Source organism: Magnolia sinica, chromosome 9, assembly GCF_029962835.1.
Source record: "Magnolia sinica isolate HGM2019 chromosome 9, MsV1, whole genome shotgun sequence".
NCBI lineage: Eukaryota > Viridiplantae > Streptophyta > Magnoliopsida > Magnoliales > Magnoliaceae > Magnolia > Magnolia sinica.
In genome coordinates, this window is record NC_080581.1 from 58,383,903 (window position 1) to 58,407,848 (window position 23,946).

Sequence of the window (23,946 nt, forward strand, 5' to 3'; positions counted from 1 at the left end):
TTAGATGTCACACCAAAATTTAAGCCTAGGGCCTACAAATCAGGCCCATTCATTATTTAGGTGGGCCACACCAAGGGAAACAGTTTGGAGGCCAATTGTTGCCTTGTGCACTGTTTCCAATTATGTGGTCCACCTGAATTATGGATGGGAGTATTTTTTGAGACCTTGGTCTAACATGAGGTGACAAACCTGGTAGACAAGATGGATTTTACATAAACATCACAATGGGGCCCACCCTAGCAGCCCACCATTTACTCGCACGCCCACCCAACTGGTGGTAGGGCCCACAACTAGTTCTGTATCAACCATTGTGCTCTGCTCTGTATGATGTCTCTGCATATGTAATCCATTTAGCTATAATTTGAAACATGGTTTTTTATCAGAAAACAAGTGGGGTGTTTACTTGTAAAGTGTTACAACTTGGAAATGCCCTTACACCGAAATTTTCCCATCCAAACAATACTAGTAAACCTTTTACCTTTTTTTTTACACACACTCACTCACACCCACGCACACCACATGGGTACTCAAACTCATGAGCTCAGTGTTGGAACACAGTGGGTCTACCACTGAGCCATGAATAGGGACCTTGTAAACATTTTACCTGAAAACCTTACAACCAAAGGATTTTACAGGCATCCAAACGACCCCTTATTCAAATTCATTTACCCAAATATCTGTGGGTGGTTCTCTCTTAAAAACTCTTTTTTTAATTGCGCATTTGCCTACTGGATTTAAAATGGAAATAAAAATCTGATACCACAAGGAGAGAGAAAGGAATGATGCACAATGACTTGGGATCAAGAAAGATTCATGAGGATCAGACAGACCTACACGATCAACTTCCACTAAAGCAGACAGTGAAATGATGTAAAGGTGTGCCATGCCAATTGACAACCAGAGACCTGAACTGTAGGGCTGTTCTTCCTCACAAGAGGAATTGATGCAACCTTCAATGAGCAAAAATTAGATCAAACAATAGTCTATCCATCTAGTGACACTCCGTGTTTTGTTATTTTTTATTTAATTCAAGATAATTTTCGTCACTAATTGTATGGGCCACTATTTGGCTGTCAAACAATGTTGGAACAACACAAGACTGGACCCATTTGAGATCCTATTGAATTGACTTTCGAACAGGTCTAAGATCATGCAGTTCAAACATCAATTGATAATTGAGTGTGTTATGGCCAATTTACTTTCAAATAAATAGTTAGGATTAGATTTAATGAAGAGTTCAGATTATCTCAGTGTTTCTTTTACATGGGATGGGAAAAGCATATACGGATGCTAAAGACTTCTAGAAATAATTGAATGAAGTATTAATGTTTTTTTATGCATTGAAAGACATCCTTTAAACTTTGAGGAGTGAATTCCCAAAACCTATCATGTGTAATGCTCCATACAAACATGGTTTGATGCTATGCTCCCACAAGTATGATGCTTTCTACTTGGCTGATACAATGCAATGTATCTGGTCAGTGTGATACTATCCAAAATGAGGTATGAATTGAAAATCTACAATTTAGTTTTTAGTACCATGAACAAGTGCTAGGAGTTCAGAAAATAACAAATCTAGTAACCATATCTCATGGTAGAAACAACATAAGGTACCAACGTCAGCAAATAAAATTACCCAGGTACTCTACAGACCTCAAAATTTCGTACAACAAAAATGTAATGTGCATAGGGAAAATGAAGAAGATGCCAAAATAAAAGACTCTGGTTATAGGTACACCTACAGTGGAAACAATGCAACTCAAAAGGAAGCCTGAATATCTTCATGCACGAAACAGAGATTGATATATGTAAGTGTTGATGATAATGTGATTTCATCATCACCAACAACATCATTACATCACTATCATCACAGCCTTGTCACAGCAATTTGGGGTCAGCTAAAAGAATCCTGTCATGCTAAGCATCCATATCTGAAAGAGGAATTCTCATTATTGCTTAGAGAACTTGGAGAACAGGCTAGATACCAGACATCATCCCTTCCTTTAACTAGGCTGGGGACCAGCAGGTGCATTTTTACCAGGCGGGGTTTGATACAGATAATTGTTAATTAATTTCAAAGAATTTAGAAGTCGCATGAAAAAGCTCGTCTTCCTCCTCTCAGTTAAAATAAAGGCACAGTTAGAAAGAAGCCCATCATAAGGTATATTACAGTCAATATAATATATTGTCCCTACACCAATTGCAGCCTGAATCCTTTTAGCAAGTGCTTCAGGATATCATAAGAATGACAGACAAACCCTGGATAAAAATGTGAATTTGCCTATTTCATGAAATGCTCATCTTCTCTATCACCTAAAGAAAACACAGCTTTTTCAACCCATCTTTAGCACCATGGATACAGGTCATTACCAACCCAAGGTTGCAACTCAAAACCCTTTGACCATTTTAAGCCTCAATAGAGTTCAAGATTTTGCAAAAGACTCTTTTGAGATCGAGACAATCCATTATGATATTAGAATCTTCCAACGAGAAAATGGCACAAGCTGCGCAACACAGATTTCAGGATAGAATTAGAAGTAAGACACTGGTGAATAGATTTTCTTCCTCCTTCCAGCTATAAATATATTTATTGTTTGCATCCAGTGTTTTCAGTATCTTGTGATATCATCGATATATCAGTTATCCCAGCTTGGCGATACGAAACCCAGCTTTAATATCCATTGTTCATGGTATCATGCAATATATTCAACGACATCGTAATAACGCACGATATCACAATATCGTGCGTATATCCATACTAAGTGTTTTCAGTATCTTGCGATATCATCGATATATCTGTTATCCCAGCTTGGCGATATAAAACCCAGCTTTAATATCCATTGTTCATGGTATCATGCAATATATTGCACGATATCGTAATATCGCAATATCGTGCGATATATCCATACCAAGTACGATATTGAGAGGGATAAAAGGAAACCTGTGCAGTTTTGTCTAGAAAATCCTCTTATATATATATATATATATATATATATATATATTGTAAGGTGATTTCAACTAGTCCACTATAGCTTGTTGAAAGAAAATCTTCGAAATTTCTCCGAAATAGCAATCAAACGCTTCTTGGGGCCAAATTCTAAAAGGTGCGTATTGTTTAGTTATGATTTATTTTATTTTTTTGTTTTTATATGTTGTAATAAGTTTCAAATGATAAGAAACCCATGATTCTTCATGTTTTGCAAGAAAATTTATGGATTTGAAGCTTCGGTTTCAAGATTTGGAGTAAATGGGCCGAGTTGCGGAAAATTGGGGAAATTAATTTCTTTCCAAATCGGTGCCAATATAGTGTCCAAACATGAAATCAAACATGAACATAACCTGATCTACATGTTCGGAAAAAAATAAATAAATTTTTAATTAAAAATGTTTAAAATTTATTTTTTTTGAAATCCACTGGAATATTTCTAGTTTTCTACTTCTTTTGCTTTTGCATGTAATGCTTGTGTTTCCGTATATGTCTTCTTACATTTATAAATTGACTATGAATATAGTTGTGTCAATTCAGTGACTGCATCAAACAATGCATGGATTAGGACCCTATACAAAGAAAACCTATTAATATTATATGCACTTTTTTTGTGATTTTTTTTTTCTAAGTTTGTATTGGTGTCTTTTTTAACAATCCCTAAAGTTTCGTTGAAAAATTCAACTAATTTCCCAATGTTTCCCAACAATAGCAATAAATTACGCGATATACAACCAATATATCCCATGTGATAACCGATATGTATCCGTATCTGAAGGGAGCGCAATACATTACACGATAACGATATAGAAAACATTGTTTGCATCAAACTATTACTGTTTGTGCCTCAAAAGTAATTTTCTTAGCCAAGTTTTATCATACCATTCTCCTTTTATTTTCTGTTTAAACTTTCTTCGCTGAGTTCCACCATACCATTCCCCTTCTATTACTATTGACTTACATCATCGTATATATTACTTATTCAATTATTCTTAAACACCAAAGTGTACGATTTATTAAAATGACATTGAAGTAGCACTGAGCTCATGGCCATTTTATGAGCAGAGAAAGATAATTTGTGATTTTCGAACTATTCTCAGTAAAATTTTCAAAATTACGAGGGTGGGGCTCTTATTTGTTGTATTAGAATAGACCTTTCTAATATATCCATATGAGTTTTCTTTCATGATTTTCGAAGTAGAATCCCAAAAGTTGCAAATTATTTTCTCACAGCCTGAGCCAAACACAGCTGAAGGTGCCTGAAATGGTTTGCCCAATTTTATAAGAACCTATTGCTTGAACGGCAGAGCCTGCATCAATGTTATGTGACCAATGAAAAGATTCCTGACAAGATCGAACGAAAAAGGCAATGGCAAATTATAGAATGAAATCTCCAATCATGCATAAGTATGCTAAAACAAGACACACAGACACACACACACAGAGACACAGACACAGACACAGACACACAGACACACACACACACACACACACACAATATATTGTAAAGCATATTGAACTTGGTTGGTTTTCCAACTTACCCAATTTGGTGCCGGCCAGTATGATCGGAACTCCAGGAGCGTAATGCTGAAGTTCAGGAATCCACTGTGTAGAATTTACATCAGAAGCAGCTCAATACAAGGAAATTCATTACAGGAACCCAAATAATAAGAAAAGCAAAAAGGTAAGATAACAGCATTGAAAATAAGAACCTTTTTCATCACATTTTCAAAGCTCGCACGGCTAACTAGCGAAAAAGCTAACACAAAAACATCTGCTCCTCTGTAGCTCAAAGGTCTTAGCCTATTGTAATCCTCTTGCCCTATACAGAAAACAAAAAATCAGCATTTGCTTCAATAATAAAAATAAAATAATAGCACAAATTCAAAAATTCAATTGAGCATCTTTTGAGAAAATCTATTTTGTGTGTAGCAAGGAATTTTTCATCCAGTGCGCTGAACATACATTGAACATGTGGCACCACAATCCATGACCAACTTCTGGTGGGCCCTGTCATGAGTGGGCCAAACTAGAACTTTTCCATTGATTGGATGATCTTGTTCGACCACTGGCCTACAGATGGAATGGGGAAAAGAACTTTGGCAGAGTTCATTCAGCATTAAATGGGAGAAAAAGACCACCAATGAGATAGGATTGTCTAAGCAATGTAATTTTTGGCAATGGCCCATTCACAATGGGACAAACCCAATGAATGGTACAGATCACCATAACTTTCCGAAATGTGTCCTGCTTTTGTGTAATGTAGAGGAATAAAATCTCTATGTGCATGTGCTGCACAAAGATTCGAAAAGCACCGTTTTACTGCAAGAGAACTCACTTTAATAGGAAACTCATATACCCAAAAATTAAAGCAATGAGAGCTGAAATCAAACCAAAAGATAATGAAAATTCGACCAGCAGAACAATCCTCTTACCTTGTACCAATAACCTTAAAATTAAAGAATCAATCAATTCCTAAGGGTCAAATGGTTAGTCTAGCTTCGGTTAATTTAATGGTGATGCAATTCCATGGCTCTGGTTGATGGAGTGAATGGTCAGGAAGATGAACTGCTGCAATTTACACATGCACTTTGTGCCTGGTTTGCATCATATGAAGGTCCGGACCAAGGTGGAGTGTTGTCCCAGCTTTGTCAATCAGGATCCGTACGCAATTATTTAGCCAAGTTAGAATGTTTTGACAACTGCACAGTTGGGCTTCTGATGGGGACATCACGCGCACACGCACGCCCCCTACACACGTACGCAAAGAGGAGGACCCCACCATCGATCTGGATCGATAACAACGTCCAGGGAGAGCCTCCTAGTTAGAAGATTGCATTTTGGTTCATTGGAGTGGACCCGATCGTCATGTGAATCCCACCATGGGTTCTTATGACCATGGCCCACTATTCTAAATAATCTAGTACTTTGGGTTTTGCTTATTATTGTTATTAGGAGTATCATGGACGGTTTAGATTGCTTTGATTAGTTGTTATTTTTTATTACTTCGTCCTCCAAGTAATAGGGCGCGCAGATGGAGCGAGTTTTGGGGTATAGAATTTTATTATAAATAGGCACCCCTTGTAGTCTTTTTTTCTCATTGAAGATGATTAATAAAATTTTGCGTTTTCCTGTATCTCTAATTCTCTGAGTTGTGGAAACCTAATTGGGTACAAAACCCTCCCTTCTTCGAAGGGCTAACTACCGTGGTGCGAAGCCACACCCATCCCAAATCGCCCCCATCTCCTACCCTCCATATTCCTCATCTCCTACAACAGATTTCCAAAATCTAGCCCTGCAGGAGAGCTGAAACTTTGGCGGAGCACCGTGTTCAAACCAATCATCCATTTGGCCTGAAATTTGGAGGGAAGGTGGCCCATCCCTGGCCGACTAGGCCCTAGCTGGTCAATTCCAGATTCGTGGGCCCCACACGTGCGGGCCGCCATCCATGCACGTGCGTCAAGCCGGTTTGTTGTCCACACGTGCGGTCTGATCACAGGTTCCCTCTCGTCTCTATTTCACTCCTCTTTCGCCTTGTTTCCATAATCCTAACCCTAGATCATCTCAAATCCCCAAGTTTTATTCCACTTTTGAAACCCTAGGTTTTCCCAAATTGAAACGTGAGAATCCCTTGGATTGGGAAATAATCCTTTGCATGTGTGGATGAATCTACTATCCTTTGAGCATTGTTTGGTTTATAATTTTTAATTGATTCAGCCCTAACATGTGTAGGCTTGGACCCTCGTAGATTCCTCTTATTGAATGCTTGACTTTATGTGGGATGTAGAATTATTGTGATTGTTTCTAAATTATTATGATCTAAAGCCTGAAATCTTGCACATGATATCTAATTTTCATGTCCTGCATTAAATTTGGTATCAGAGCTTAGGGTTCTCATAGGAGAAGGCATTGCATGTTTAGGGTTTGGTTTATTCACGTTTAGTTTGCATTAACTCTCATCATAGACTCTTGTAGGATCATTTAGTTTCATTTAGATGCATATAGTTGTGTTAGAGGGTCTTTGAGTTGGAAAATAGTTGTATGCCCATACGTACTGGTCGAGGTTTTGATTTGCACCTTACGCTAAACATGGAGCAATTGCAAGAATCAATAGACAAGCTAACCCAGCAGTTTGAGTCTTTGGGTAAGCGCCTGAAACAACGTATTGACCATCACCTTGAACAAATTAATGTGCGTATTACCTAATTAGAAACCTCCGCCCAGGCAAACCCCACCATTGGGGAAGATGCCCAATCTCAGGCAGGTGGTCAGGAGAATAGACCAAGGAATGGAGGTGGTCAAGGAATCGGTTATGGGCGCGCACCCGTGCACCCATCCCGTGATGGACATCAAGACCACTATAACCCCAATGCGCAACTCCTCAAGGGAGTTAGAGTAGACGCCCTCACGTTTAATGGCTACTTGGGCCCTAAAGCTTTTCTTGATTGGTCGGTGGATATGGACCACTATTTTAAGTGGTACGACATGTCAGATGCTCGTCGAGTCTGATTTGCCAAGATGAAGCTTGTGGGCCAAGCAAAGAGGTTTTAGGCTACTGTAGAGCGAAAGAAAGAGCGGTTGAGGGAACCCCCAATAGTCCATTGGGGATAAATGAAAGAAACTCTTAAGGAAAAATACCTCCCTTTCTCTTATCACTTGAGGTTGGTTGAGGAATTGAAGTCCAAGTCTAAACCTCTCCATATTCTAAATAGTAAAGACTTTGAGCGAGAGACTGAGTCAAACTCGATGGTGCACGCCCTTGTGGCTGGGGAAAGTGCACCAGAGGCTAGTGGAGAGTTACCCACTAAGACCATTCCGGTAGTGGATGAGTGTCGTGATGTCTTTCCCGATGATCTACCAGATGAGCTTCCCCCTATGAGGGATATACAGCACGCCATTGATTTAGTCCCTGGGGCAACTCTACCAAACCTGTCTGAGCCTGAGGTGGTCAATAAGAGTCTGGAACCTACACTCAGGTGTTGTGTGTGTGTGTGTGTGTGTGGGGGCACACCAAGACGTGAGACACTACACTACCTATCGTCAAGTTTGCATTTAATAGTTCTTTCAATAAATCCACAGGTTTAAGTCCTTTTGAAGTCATTACTAGTTATAAACCTAGAAAGCCTATAAATCTTGTCCCTATGTCCCTGTCCCATAGGCCATCAGAGTCTGCAGAGTCCTTTGCACATCACATTCATTCATTGCATCAAGAAATCAGACGAAAGATTAATACTAGTAATGAACATTACAAAATTTCTGCTGACCAACATAAACGATTTAAGGAATTCAATGTAGGGGACTCTGTGATGGTCCGCATCAGGCCAAAGCGGTACCTTCAGGCAGCCGTTCGTAAATTACATGTGCGTAGCGCTGGACCATTCAAAATTATAAAACGAAACAATCTCGATGCGTATATGGTAGATCTTCCACCTTCCATGAGAATTAGTTCCACAGTCAATGTGGAGGATCTAGTTGCATTTCAGGAGACCACTGATACATTGTCCAGCCTGTCACCTAACCATCCTGATTCCTCAGACCTTTCCCTTGATCCATAACCCCCTCTCGACCCATCTTCCCAGCCTCTACCTCCCATACCTACCTTTCCCACACCCAGAGAGGAGATAGAGGATATCCTGAATCATCAGATAATATCGACGTCAAATGACGGATTTCAAAAGTTCCTGGTCATGTGGAAGTCACGCCCAGCTTCAAACAGTACATAACTCACTGAGGAGGAGCTTCAGAGACTTGATCCTGATATCTTGGAGCGGTTCAGGAGTTTTGTGTCGCCAGTGGCGAAATTTTCATACCTAGGGAGAGTTGATGGGGACATCACGCTCACACGCATACCCCCCTATGCATGTACGCAAGGAGAAGCAAAGCTCCACCATCGATCTGGATCGATGACGACGTCCAGGGAGGGCCTCCTAGTTAGAGGACTGTGTTTTGGTTCAATGAAGTGGACCTGATAGTCATGTGAATTTCATCATGGGTTCTCATGACCGTGGCCCACTATTCTAAATAATCTAGTACTTTGGGTTTTGCTTATTATTGTTATTAGGAGTATCATGGACGGTTTAGATTGCTTTGATTAGTTGTTATTTTTTATTACTTCGTCTCCAAATAAAAAGGCGCGCACATGGCGTGAGTTTTGAGGTAAAGGATTTTATTATAAATAGGCACCCCTTGTAGTCTTTTTTTTCTCATTAAAGATGATTAATAAAATTCTGCGTTTTCCTGCTTCTCTAATTCTCTGAGTTATGGAAACCTAATTGGGTGCGAAACCCTCCCTTCTTTGAAGGGCTAACTACCGTGGTGCGAAGCCACACCCGTCCCAAATCGCCCCCATCTCCTGCCCTCCATATTCCTCATCTCCTACAGCCATCCCCTCATCAAATCCACCCACGTTTGCTGCTAATCTTTCCCCTACAACAGATTTTCAGAATCTAACCTTGCAAGAGGGCTGAAACTTCAGCGGAGCACCATGTTCAAACTGATCATCCGTTTGGCCTGAAATTTGGAGGGAAGGTGACCCATCCCTGGCCAACTAGGCCCTAGCTGGCCAATTCCAGATTCGTGAGCCCCACACACGTGCGGGGCGCCATCCACGCACGTGCGTCAGGCCGGTTTACTGTCCACACATGCAGGCTGATTACAAGTTCCCTCTCATCTCTATTTCACTCCTCTTTTGCCTTGTTTCCATAACCCTAACCCTAGATCATCTCAAATCCCCAAGTTTTATTCCACTTTTGAAACCCTAGGTTTTCCCGAATTGAAACGTGAGAATCCCTTGGATTGGGAAATAATCTTTTGCGTGTGTGGATGAATCTACTATCCTTTAAGCATTGTTTGGTCTATAATTTTTAATTGATTCAGCCCTAACATGTGTAGGCTTGGACCCTCATAGAGTCCCCTTATTGAATGCTTAACTTTATGTGGGATGTGGATTATAGTGATTGTTTCTAAATTATTATGATCTAAAGCCTGAAATCTTGCACATCATATATAATTTTCATGTCCTGCATCAGCTTCCAGAACCCTTCTCTGGTGAGGTGTTTTGTTGCGGGATCGAAAAACAAAATAAAGGAAGGAGTTCAAATGTTGCAACCCTCATTGTTGATTCAAACCTTTGAACTAGCTATATTACAGGATATTGTATTTGTAGCCGTTATGCAATTCAAATTTGGTCCTACACAGACTAAGACAATTAAAGAGATGGGGGAAACACAACTTAATCGAGGATTGATAGAGTCACACCTATGCTACAATTGTGATGAGAAATTTGCACTTCAGCACAAATGTGAGGCGCAGTAACCATGATTAATGGCGTGGATGAAAAGACTCCAACAATAAACCGACACATGAGGCAGACAAACCAGAAGAGAAAGGGTGACCAAATAAATCCATACATGTGTGTTGGTTGTTGCAACCAATAGAATGCGTATTTCCAGTCTCCATTCTCCTAATGGTGGAAGTACCAATAACTTTATCAGTCTGGGATTAGAATAGTAGTTAGGTTTTAAAAATCTTGAAAGAAGCAACACTAGATGTAACGGGTGGCAGATGGAAGCAAACTTTCTAGCCAGGGTATGTGCCACAAGATCCCAATCACATTACAAATATTTTACATTACACAAAGTCAATTGCTTTATGCTGCCCATGGAAGGTGTGATGCAGTTTCAGAGCCCAGAGATGGCCTCCTTAGGAGAAATGGGGTAGAATTTTTCGATCTTTCGTATGCAGTGAATTACGCAGGAGAAGATTATAACCCATACAGCTGCCAAAGTATAGGAACGGAGTTGCTTAGTAATCGCATACCCTTAATAAGGGCCAGCATCATGTGTACGTTCTATTGTTTGCATAAGAGAATGCAAAGGAAATGAATATGTTGATGTGTTGGAGGAATCATGGGGGCTTCCACCTCACAACCATGACCATCGGATAGAATTGGAGCCTGGTAACAAACCCGCTAATGTATGACTTATCGTTATCCTTGTTTTTAAAATAACAAAATTGAGAAAATTGTACAAGAAAAGGAGTTGGGGATGATTCCGCAAAGCATTAGTCCTTACTCTTCACAAGTCTTAATGGTAAAAGAAAAGAACGACACTCGAAGAATGTGTCAAATTGTCAATTATCAACAAGTGCCCATTCTGGTCATTGATGAGCTACTCAATGAACTCTATGAAGCAAGATATTTTTCTAAGTTGTACCTTCATTCTTGGTGCCATCAAATTGGCCTTAGGAAGGACGAAGTTCCATAAAATGGCATTTCAAACCAATGAAGAACACTATGAATCCTAGTGATGCCTTTTTGGGCTCACAAATATCCAATCAATTTTCAATGTCAAATGAATGACAATGAAACACGAGGTCACGAGTTCAAGCATCCCTTGTGGGGTGAGAGTGTGTGTGTGTGTGTGTGTGTGTGTGTGTGTGTGTGTGAAAAGAAAAAAAAATAAAATAAAATGAATGGTATCTTTCAGCCATATTTAAGGAAGTTTTCTCTTGTATTCTTTCACGTTGTTTTGACATATATTGCAAGCTGGGAATAACATGTGAACATGTTAGACAAGCTTTACAAATTCTGCAAAACAACCATTTGCATGTGAAGAAGTCCAAATGCTCCTTTTGAGAGAGCAAAATTGATCATTCACATCATATCTTGCAATAGGGTGAAGGCTGATCTAAAGAAGATTTGAGTGGTGAAAAAATTGACTAGTGCCTAAGAAAATTGAGGGCATGAGGATTTGTCGGGTTAACTGGTTACCGTCAAAATTTTATCTAAAACTACTGCAAAATAAGTGCATTGTTAATATCTTTACTAAAGAAAGATTCCTTCAACTAGGGTCCTGAAGCTCGAGCTTATTATGTGCAGGTTGCATGATTCCACCGTGGCTAGTCATTCAGGCTGCAAAAAACGACTTACAAGAGGGTCAATCAGACCTTTAACTAGCTTGGGATGAAGAAGGACATTTGTTGCTACTTAGTGGAATGATATGTATATCAGTGTAATAACTAATAATGTAGAAATGTGAGTTATCTGGTCTACTACAGCCATTGCCAATGCCAAATAAATTTTGGACAGAGATTTCGATGGACTTCATGGAAGGTTACATCAAGGGCATAGCGTCATTCTGTGGCTGTGGACAGGCTGTCCAAATCTTCCCATTTCGTACCTCTCCCATCCACATTTGGCAGCTACTGTAGCTGAGGCTTTTGTTAATAAGATCTTCGGGCTAGATAGCATGCCTATTCTCATAATAAGCGATCACAGGCTCTTTTTCACTAGTGTATTTTGAAAGGAACTATGGAGAATGCAAGGCAAACAACTAAAAATGAGTATGACATTCCACCCAGAAACAGATGAACGAATAGAAGTGCTTAATCATATTTTAGAAACATATTTTGAGGTGCTTTGCAGGTGCTTGACCAAAGCATTCGGTCAGTCGAATTCCTTTGGTTAAATGATGGTAGAATACCATATACCATAAAGCTACCAAAATGGCACCGTATGAGGCCGATTATGGACAGCATACATCAAAGCGACTCCGCTACTCTCCGGAAATTCTCCAGTTAATCAACTAGATGTTGAACTCTATGTTCATGACAAGGTTCTCCAGTTGTTGAAGGAAAACCTGCAGTGGGAATGAAATAACAAGCTGACACACGTAGGACTGAGTGAATTTCAAGTTGAAGATTGGGTGTATTTGCATCTTCAACCATATAGGCAATCTTCTATTGTTATGTGTAGGTCCATGAAACTTTCTCCACATTCTACGGACCCTTGAAGGTGATTAAGCACTTCGGACCAGTTGCTTATGAGTTGCAGCTGCCAGAGGGTGCAAAACTACATACAGTCTTTCATGTGTCTTACCTTAAAAAGAAGCTTGGAGCAATGTTGTGATGGCGAGTGAATTATCAAAATTTACTAACATTAGAGTGATTCAAGCATCTCCACAATCTATAGGATCAACGCGTTGTCAAATGGGGGAGCAAGGCTCTAACCAGGTGTTGGTCCAATGGATGGACGCTCCACCTGAAGATGCAACATGGAAGATTGACCTGCTTTTGTGAAGTGATTTTTCAAGTTCAACCCTTGAGGGACAAGTATTTGGTTAAGGGGAGGGGAATGACTCAAACCCTCTCTCTACCACATAGTGACAAATCTCCTTCTTAGCAACTTGTTGCCCGAAAATTTCTCGGTAGATGTTCAAATTTTGAGGTTTCTTCTCGGGATATTTTTGGAAAAATCTTGTAAAACTATTTAAAAATTTTTATTTTAAATTAATAAATAATATAAGAAGATCCTTAAGGTTTTACCATTTTTCATGATAATATCTCGACGAAAACGCAATATTTTAAAATCTTCCAAGATATTGAAAATCTCCCAATAATATCATTAGTGCATCTCTCACGATATTGTTGTTCAAACCACATTTGTCACACTGCTCTATCATTTTATTTAACATGTCTTCATGCCTCCCCATGGAGGATTGCTATCGAAACTACTGTCCTTCTCGGTCAAGAGGTGTCAAGAGTCTTAGATTCTTTCCCTGTATCTAGATGCCTATGACTGTTTTTCTCAAGGAAGGAATATTTTGAATTTGGAGGAATGATTTCCTCAGAAGAAATGGAATCAGACCACTTGAGACGTGTATAAGGTATTACTAGCCGGAAATACACTGGAAAGTCTCAAAATACAGCCTGACGTGTAACCTCTTGCTAAATACAGAAAAAGTAAAATTGCATTCAAAACAGATATTCCAATTTATCATGTAATTTCAAGAAAATCCATCACATTTGAGAATCCTATCCCAAAAGAAAAAAAAAAAAAGAAAGAAAGAGAAAAAAGAGATACCCTTCCAGAAAGCCAAAAATCAATCTGGAAAACCAAGATTCCTATACCAAAAAAAAAAAAAAAAAACCAATTGAGCATTTATTTTGTTTTTTTCGAAGAAGAGAAACCCACTTCACTTTGAACCTCAAATACTCAAAAATTAAAAAAAAAAAAAAAAATCAAAATTCAATTGGGAAGTGGCAAAATCATACCAGCAGTATCCCAGAGGCCTAAATTCACAGTAGTCCCTTCGACGACAACATTCGCACTAAAGTTATCGAAAACTGTTGGTACGTAGTCCTGACAACAGAGAAGATTAAAGGAAACCATTAAAAGAAAAGAAAAAGGAGATTAAAAAAATGAAAACAAAAAGACCCCGAAAAGAAAAAATACAGTGGGGAATTTGTTGCTGGTGTAGGAGATGAGCATGCAAGTCTTGCCCACGGCGCCGTCTCCGACAGTCACACATTTTATGAATCTTGAAGCGCTTGTTGATCCCATTCTCTCTCTCTCTCTCTCTCTCTCTCTCTCTCTAACAAACTCTATACCTCTGTATCTTGCTAAACATTCATTCTTCTCTCAGAATGAATGAAATGAAAGAAAAAGGCAATGATGGAAGATGATGAAAGGAGGAGGTTTGGGTTTTTCTTTTGGGTCTGGTTTTTTCAAAAAAGGGAAAGGTAGTGAGGTGAAAGGGATGATCACATGATTCTCACTCCCTCTCGCTTTCTGGAGGCTGCTTTAATGTTGGTAGCAGAGGCGGATGGATGTGCTTATGAGAAGAGAAAGACTCTCGTTAGACTCTCGGCGGACCGAGTGCGGTAGATAATACCCGGGCATTTAGAAATTGAATGCGTGATATACAAGTAATTCAAATCTAACTCTACCAGCACAGTGTCCTAGTACAGATGTATCGAGCGGCTGCGGGCCCCATTCCATTTTTTAATGGATCCGGGTCGCTTTTTGGACCCGTTGAGATAATTGGATTGGGTCCGGGTCTCACCTTTCAGACCCGGTTAAAATCAGCTCTAGTGGGTTCGAATCGGGCCCACAACTTGTACCCAATTAAAATCAGGTCAGGTAGAGTCAAGTCGGGTTGAGTTAGTTTTAACAGTATAAATGTGTATGTTAAACATATGTTAATTATTCTAGCAATGATACCAGGTTTTGTGCACCATATGTATGTTAAATAACACTTTTATGTATAATGCATATGTCAAATTGGGACATTTGTATTTAATTTATCTATCGAGTGGTTCTAACAACCCGTGGAGCATACACTCATATAAAGTAGCACAGTGGATGCAAGGTATATGGATATATGGAATGTAAGGATGATGTGAGTGCAATGTTAAGTCGAGATAGCAAAACATAGAAAATCTCAGTCGACTTGGGTTTTTTATGGACAGGATTCGGGATTCTGACAAGTCACAGACCATGTATCTAGATGTATTGAGAAGGCAAGAGGGTTGAGAAGGGAGTGAGTGTTGCAACTAGTTATAAGCAAAATAAAAATAAACAGTAATGTACCATGTGAGATGACTAACAAAATGGAAATGTGGAAGAAGGAAGAAGAGACCCAACACTCTTCGTTAAAAATAAAAAATAAAATTAAAAAAATTAAAAAAAATTATCACATCTTCAATCATTACCCTACTCCGCAAGATCAAAACTATTGACATGACTTGTATGGGTTGCATAATGGCTTCAAATGGATTGGATTGGACGGGATTGGATATGAGCTCAGATTTAGATAAGTGGCTTGGATTGACTAGATTGGTTGGAGGGTTTGGATAGGCTATGTTGAGATAGGCTAGGCTAGGTTGAGATAGGTTGGGTTAGGTTGGGTGGCTAAGTTGATATTGGTTGGGTAAGGCTGGGTGCCTAAGTTAGGATAGGTTGGGCTAGGTTAGGTGGCTAGGTTGGGTGGGTATGCTTTAGAGCTTAAAGAAAAGAAGTGTGTAAATGAGCTCACTCCTTTCTCCCTCTCTTCGGTGTGCAGAGAATGAGATGGGAGACCCATGTTATAGTTGAAGGGATGGTAATGGTGTAATTAAATGTTAGGTATGGGTTAAAAATAACAAATGTAAGGTTCTTATTGGCTAAGAAGGGTTTGGTACCACATGTTATCCCTTCATTTGCTTTAGGATTGATAGAATGTGTAATTAAGAAGAAATCTAAGGATATTTTTGGAAGAAAGTGAACTTTTGGATGTGTTCTCCCTTGATAAACCTTCCCTTGTGCACATCTTGGATTTGGCTTGAATTTGACTTCAATTTATTTTAGGGTTTGGTTGTAAATTTAATTTGGCTTAGCTTATGATTTGGCTTGGTTTGGACTTAGCTTGGCTTGGATTGGAATTGGATTGGACTTAGCTTGGCTTGGCTTAAGATTTAGCTTGTGCTTTATTTTTGGCTTGGTTTAAGTATGAAATTTTGAAAGTCATCAACTATTAGATCTTGCTGCAATTAGCCATTTCATGTATGATGGAGTGTTTACAGTAAGCTAGTTGATTTTTTACAAGGTGAGCAAACTTCCTTTGAGACTTTATCATGAATGAAGTAGCTGTTAAAGTTTTTTAAATAAAGAAAAATTAATTTTTTTCTAAAATTCAAATTTGATAGTAAGGATCTCATGTGGTCATGTGGATATTGTCAAGTTCCTATAAATAAAAGAGAAATCTATAACTAGAATTACTTGTAAATTATTGTCACTCAAGGTCGTATAAATTGCATGTTAGATTTGTGCCTTGGAAAACCATTGCTTATGTTAGTGACGTTTAATATCATTATTAACGAATCATTCATTATTTTGCATTATATTGTATATGGAACTTCAAATCATACTTTATATTAGTTAAAGAAATGTATTCCTCTAGTTATTCTTAGGAGCCTAAGAGTAGATATAATGGCCACTAGACAAGGGAGAAGTTTGAGCCATAGATCTCAATACTTTATTTGGTCATGACCATCTAGCAGGTTTCAGGACAGACTTATAGTTATTCTTATGGAGCCATCCTATGTGAGGAGAGAAGAAAGAGGAGAGTTTAAGTCAACCTTACTTATGAGGGAGAAAGAAGAAAGAGGAAAGTTTTTTGCTTATGGACACTTCTAGACTAATATAAGTTTTTATTGCGGGTGCTTCTATCCAAGTCCATAATGGAAAGTGCTTGTCCACTTTGTCTGACCCTTTATCTTATATGCTGGTGGGATTCATCCCTTCATCTCTTATATTTGGTGTTAGGCTAGCATTGTCTTAAGGCATCATAAAAGCCATGTCCTGAAGCCAGCCAATGCTCATTTTGCCTCCCCCTATCACCTTTATCACAACAAATGAGTTAGCTTTTTGTTTGATTCATGGCCAAGGATGTGGGCTTTTCTTCTTAGACCATCATATGGACTTCTCTTCCCTCTTTTTCCTTCTCCTCTCTGGCCCAAGGTGTGGGTGTTTTATTCTTTGCCCGGGATGTGGGCTCTTCTCCCTAGCCTGAAGTGTAGGATTTATTTTATTTTCTTTTTATTCTTCTTTTCCTTTTCTTTTTCTCTGGATGTTTTGCTCCATTTTTTGTTTGCACTCCTTTCGAGCTTTGCCCTATGTAAGTAATAAGAGAGTTAGATCTTCTTTACTTTCAAAAAAAAAAAAAGAAGAAGAAGAAGAAGGAAAGAGTAGAGTTTAGGGAAAGTTGCTTGTATTAGCCCAAAGACTAACAATATCTATGAAATGAGAATACGATATTCAAGTACCAAAATATACACAAGCAAACATAAGAAAATATAAATAATGTATTTCTCAACACTCCCTCTCAAGATAGAGCATTAGTTTATTCCATGCCCAACTTATAACACATGATTTAGATGTTGCCAGTTGGTGCCCTTGGTTAGTGTAGACATCCCACCCCAATAAACCATGCACTTATCTTGAATATAGACGAATGACTTAAGAGCTTGGAACACTTGTTAAGCCTACTCATCCATCCTATAACCCAAATCCATAATAAGGTCTAAGGTTTGACTAAACCATTAAATTCAAAAGGAAATTTAGACGATAAATTGGAACTACGTTAGTTGTCTAACATGACACCACGCTATGCAGAAGCTTAGTAGAACTTAGATTTATGGTTGATTCTTAGAGGGGGGTGAATAAGACCACATAAAAATTATGTGTAAATTAAAATCAATTAACACTTATGCTTCCAAGCTAAGTGGGTCCAATTACATAGACTACAAATGATACAATAAGTTGAGACTCCATGAGAGGTATATATCTTGTGTGTATGTAATCAATTAGATGCCTAACATATAATCCATTCAAGCATTCATATAATTTAACTAATTAAACTCATATGTATGAATAGAAATGTACACAATTAATAATCGCAAATAAAATGATATATAGTGGTTCAGCTACTTGCCTACTCCACTCTTGGCGGATGCACTCTCATCGAATGTACTAGATTTCACTATCTCGTAGATTTCTAATAGATTTACCTCTAACATTTACAATGCTTTTAATAGGTTCACCATAAACCTTTGGTCATACACAAGAACCTACACGTGTCACGCTCCGAAATTCAATGCCCGAGTTGGCCAGTCTCGATTCCAAATTCCAGGTCATGCTTTAATTTTTAAACATTAACTGGCACAACATAATAAAAATTTCACTCAATACAATGTCTAGACTCACTTCTGAGTTTTTTGCCATATATTTTTTCTAGCACAAATAGAAAAAATTATGATGGCTAGATGGACAGTTAAATCTTTGCTCCACTTTACCCATGACTAATCTTTAAACCCTAAAACACTGATAATGTGGGTGTGAGCATAACAACTCATAGGATCATATCTAACTAAAATATGAAGTTTATAGACTTATATTAAATGTATAAATAATGAAAATACTTTCTTTAAAGTTCATATCACGAATCAAAATATTAAATCTTAAAGATGACATGAATGTAATATTGGAATCGTAAAGATGCACTGAGTGTCATATTTTTTATGAATTCCATAAATAACAAAATTAAATAACTATCATCTCTTACAACACCATACCCAAGTGGATAACTATGTTACATTAACGCCCACTCACCGATACCTTATAGTAACTCATTTATACGTTAGTTGGTCAGACTACTGCTCTAGTTATAACTTTGACGTATATCCATGCACACAATCGTGATGGGGTTTTCCTCCTCAGGTCAGAGGAGATGAGGTGTGGTTCGGATGCCACAAATAGTGGAATCACGGCACTGCTTGACCAGTCGAGAGCACTGCTTGACCGGTCGAGTGAACAGTGCTCGACTAGTCGAGGGTCACTTGACTCAAAGTCCAACGAGTTCAGTGAACAGTGCTCAACCAGTTGAGTGAACAGTGCTCCGCCAGTCTTGGTTACGCAGTTTTAAGTCTGATTTTATGCGGGATGCAGAATTTTGAGGCCGCTTTCACAAGGGTGCGAAAGAGAGTTTCCTAAACTATAAATAAGAGGTTCCTAGGATTTTCTAGGGTATGCAAGAGGTAATATAAGAGGGTTTTCTAAAGCTTTGCAAGGGTTTGTCAAAAGGTTTAGGGCTATCAAAGGTGAGAGAGAGAGAGAGAGAGAGAAAGAGAGAGGAAGCTTGTGGAAGGGAGGTTATGCTCGTAGAGGTGATCTACTATATCTCAACGCTTCCACGTCCTCGTAATCGGTGAGATCTCTCCGTTTTTCTTTCATTCTCTTATTGTTTATCCACTCCTCTGTGAGTGAAAAAGGTTGTAACGTTCTACTTCATAATGGATTGTTGATCTGGATGAAGTCTCATGGTTTTTACCTCTTTGAGGGTTTTTCCCGTAAAAATCTCTTATGTGGTGTGGTTTATGCTTTGATTTATTTCATTACTTTATTATCCCATAATTCTGGTTTGTTTTGGGAGGCTAGATCCTAAGGTTTTGTGCAAGGCCCCCAACAAATCGCACTCATACGTTATACACAAATGAGATTCTAAAGGATCAAGTAGTTTTACGGTCTTTCATACAAAGGATACGATCGCCCTACTTGCTGACTTTATGGTCTTCCACCCAAAGAACATAATCACCATACTTGTTGGCTTTAGAGTCTTTCACTTAAGGGACACAATCACCCAACATGTTTATGCCTTTTACGGACATCCCCAGCTCTAGGGCAGTGCACTAATATTCCAACCACCATTCTTAATTAAAAATAAATATGCACATGATATGAGTGATTACCATCCATTCGAATCGAAATTATTAAATATGCAACTCACTGCAGGTTAATTGCAAACTACGTAGCATCACATCACATATTATTTGTTATTCTCAAATTATGCATAGAAGTCGTTGTAAGGTTCGATAACTATTAAATAAAAAATTTATTGTAATCGAATACTTAAAATTTTAATTTGTAAATATTGTCACACCGTTTTTCTTGAGATTTACTCTAACGTGCAATTGTGTGTAGAAAAAATATATTACAATACAAATCTCTTAAGAGACAACATAAAAATTCCAAAATAAATTAAGAATTCAAAATTTTTATATTTAAAATAATTAATTTCAGTCAAAGATATTTGTTGAATTTTTAAAAATATTATAGAAGAGGCCCTATACATTTTAGGATTTCAATGAGGCACAGTTTTAATCTCATAAGATTATCGTGTGTAATTTTTTGGATAGTTATTAACTCGAATTACAAAATTTCTTTATGATTTATTTTTTAATCTAAATTATTTAAATTTTCAAATATGTTAACCTTAAGAATTTAGAAAATATTAATTTAATCTGAATTCGTACATTATTAATTGGTGGTGATTTAATTTATTAAATTTAGGGCTAAAAGCAAATAATGAGAATAAATGCTTAACTTCACAATAGAGATAATCCTCTATTATAATTTTAGAATTAATTTTTAATATAACTTAATAATTAATTTATTAAAATTAAAATTTTAGTTTTATTTAAATTCGAATTAAAATTTCTTTATGAACTTGTAAATCAGCAAAGTGTAAGAACTCCAAAAAGTAACCCATGTTAAATCCTGAATATAAATAAATTAACGTATGATTTAGATCTTAACAATTCTAATTTAATTAATTTAGTAATATATGAATAAAATTTAATTATTTTATAATGATTATTTACTTTCTTCTAATAAATTGAAAGAAAATATTTATTAAACATATTAATTAAATTCTCTCTCTCTTCTTTCTATTTATTTCAAACCATAATAGTTGAATTAAGAGAGATATTATTATATCTTAATTCAATATCCTATATTAGTACACTTCAACCAATTAAGGTTAGGTAACTACATATATTGAAAATATATACTAATAATTAATTTTTAAGATTTAAAATCTGATTGATTAAATCTCAATTTATTAAAATTACAATTAGTTATTATCTATTTGCTTATTTAACATTAAATTCAGAATTTAAATTTATATAATAAAAATTATTTATATCCAAATATTATAATAAAATATATAAAATTCATAATCTAATTAAATTACTATTAATTAAATTAAGTTGAATAATGCAAAAGTAAATCTAAGTTTAAATTAGTTAATCATATGCCATATGTAAAATTTTCTGAGTGCATAGTTGAATCAAATAAACTATTTAAAATTATTAAGTTTGGACTTTAATTATTATTAAAATTTACCCAATATTATAAATATTATTATTTTTAATTAGTATGAATTATTTTGATATATTATTTATAACTAGTCTTGAATAAATAAATAAAATCTAAAATTAATAACTTGAGTCACTTTACATATTTACGTCAGCGAAATTAATTTAAAATATAACTTAAGTAGGATTCAGAATAAATTTGAATTTAATTCCCACTTAATTCAAATAATTTAAAATTATTTCTCATTAAATTCAATAACTTAGGAATCTAACTTAGATTTTACTTTGATCTTATTATATAAATTCTTTTTTTTTCCATCTTAAAAAAAAAAGAATATTCCAACAATAAAAATATCAACGATAAACAATAAATTCCTACAATTTCGAATTTAAAATCAATTAACTATAACAATAAAAAAATAATTTTTAATAACAACAATTATAAAAATTTTAGATCAGGGATGGATCACCCACCTTGACAAAAGCTTCACAAAGTTTTTTGTATTTTATCATTTTTATTTTTTAATTTTTTTCTTTATTATCTTTTTCTCACACTTTCCCTTTTGGTGCCTACACCCATGACTATATTTCTAATAGAGGGGTCCCACCATACATAATATACACATTAAAAAAAAAGGTTTTCTTTAAATGGCACCTTGTTTAAGTAAAACACCCACCATCCTTTAGTTTTCTTTATTAGAAAAAATGTTTTACATGTATATATGAAGTGATGTTTATTGTGCATGTGTATGGTACTTATATGTGAGCAGTGTATACATAGGTGTATATGTAAAATCATTAATGTACAATGGATAGGTGATCAGATGTGTGAGTTGATGGATAAATTTGGGTGGCGGGTGGTGAGTTGATAAGTTTTATGCACGGTGCTAATATTGTGTATGAATTTAACGGTTTCATTCTATTAATTTAAGTTAATGAACGGGTGGTCAATTGATCTTGTAATAGAACTCGTACGATTTGAAATGGTTAGGTTGCTAATTGTGATTGATGGTATAGATTACTGATTTTTTTATTATAGGTACATGCCTTTTGTTTCGTAAAATCCTACACTCACGTGATAATAACTTTACTATTAATTAATATATTGATATTTTTCTTAAAAAATAATATTTAATACATGCTATTAACTCTTTAAAATATTGAAACTTAAATGGCCATGATATATATACATTTAAGATATGCTGCATTAGAGAGTTATGTCGTACATGAATGGATGGTTGTGATATATTAAAAATAAGATTTAAGTGGACCATATGTCACCTCAACGAGTAGAGAGGTCGACGTATAATTAATTTTATGAACGAGTTACTTGGTTGTGAGATATGGGGCATCAGATTTACAATTGTACATATGGATATATGTATGATTTTTTCCTCTTTTAAAAAATTACAAGTTTGTTACCAAAACACGTATATGGTTTATGAACCTTTAAAACTTGTTAAATTATGTTCCAATATAAGAAGTACTTCAATAAATTTGTTGGGAGAAATACGAGAATCTTCACAGTGATTTTTGTTTGATTTTTGCGTGATCCAATCGGCGGATTCAGGTACGATGTACGGTTGGATGATAAGATATAAGTAAAATAATCAAACGATTAAGAGTTTAATCTGATATACAGGTTAATGTACAATTAATTTCATACTCAGATAAGTGCAAGATGTGTTTTTTGTTAATCTGATAGGTGGATCATCAGATAAATGACTTAAATGATTGAACTATTATCCTATAAATGGATGGATAAGTGGGTGATTGCATACCATACATGGCTTCTAAACGCTTGGGTTTAGTGTATGTTTCGTGATTAGATTTGAGCTGGTTAATGAATAAACAATTGATCTTAAGTGTATGAGTAAACAGAGTGTACATATACATATACATATATACACCAAAACCATACAATTATTAATCAATGATACATACTAAATAAATCGATCATGCATATCAATTGTCATAACTTACGCACTTTATGGATACGTATATGCATAAATAAATGGAAGGATTATAAATGAATACTTAGATGAATGCAAGTGTGAATGTATGCATATGCATGCATGCACACCAAAATCTCAGGTCATTACAACTATGCACCCGTGTTGGTGGAACATGTACACACCTATGTCGGTGGACCACGTTTCCACCTGTGTAGTTTTCTATTGGGTAACCAACAACCACTACGGTCTTAATCCAAGGACTTACATATACTCTCGCTGAAGGCTCCCACAAAGACTAACACATATGCACCCATGCCCGTTGGCGGTCCTACACAAGAACGTACGCATACTCCTGCTAGAGACAGTCCTACACAAGGATCTAATTGAGTTTGGATAACAAACTCTATACTCAATTCTACACAAGGAAAGAGTATATCAACTTTAAAATGACAACCTTACTTATCAAATTGAGCCCCATTATAGCGCCTTACTTAAGATGCGTCTTCACTTATTAAGTCTGCTTCTCTTATGCTC

The 23,946-nt window shown here is 36.6% G+C and overlaps 1 protein-coding gene across 2 annotated transcripts in view; it reads right to left on the reverse strand.

Moving 5' to 3' along the window:
* The window catches only part of LOC131255473 (rac-like GTP-binding protein 3), a 39,373-nt gene extending 24,718 nt beyond the window's left edge, over positions 1-14,655 (reverse strand). The window contains exons 1-4 of one of the 2 annotated variants that reach the window (XR_009176070.1): positions 14,220-14,655; positions 14,039-14,126; positions 4,699-4,808; positions 4,528-4,591 (exon numbers count right to left, since the gene is read on the reverse strand). Coding sequence is in view for 1 of the 2 variants with exons in the window: in XM_058256201.1 (XP_058112184.1) it covers positions 4,528-4,591; positions 4,699-4,808; positions 14,039-14,126; positions 14,220-14,327 (370 nt within the window). In the remaining variant the exon portion in view is untranslated. The remainder of the gene's footprint in view (positions 1-4,527; positions 4,592-4,698; positions 4,809-14,038; positions 14,127-14,219) is intronic. The other variant, XM_058256201.1, reaches the window with a different exon arrangement.
* Between the last annotated feature and the right edge of the window lie 9,291 nt (positions 14,656-23,946).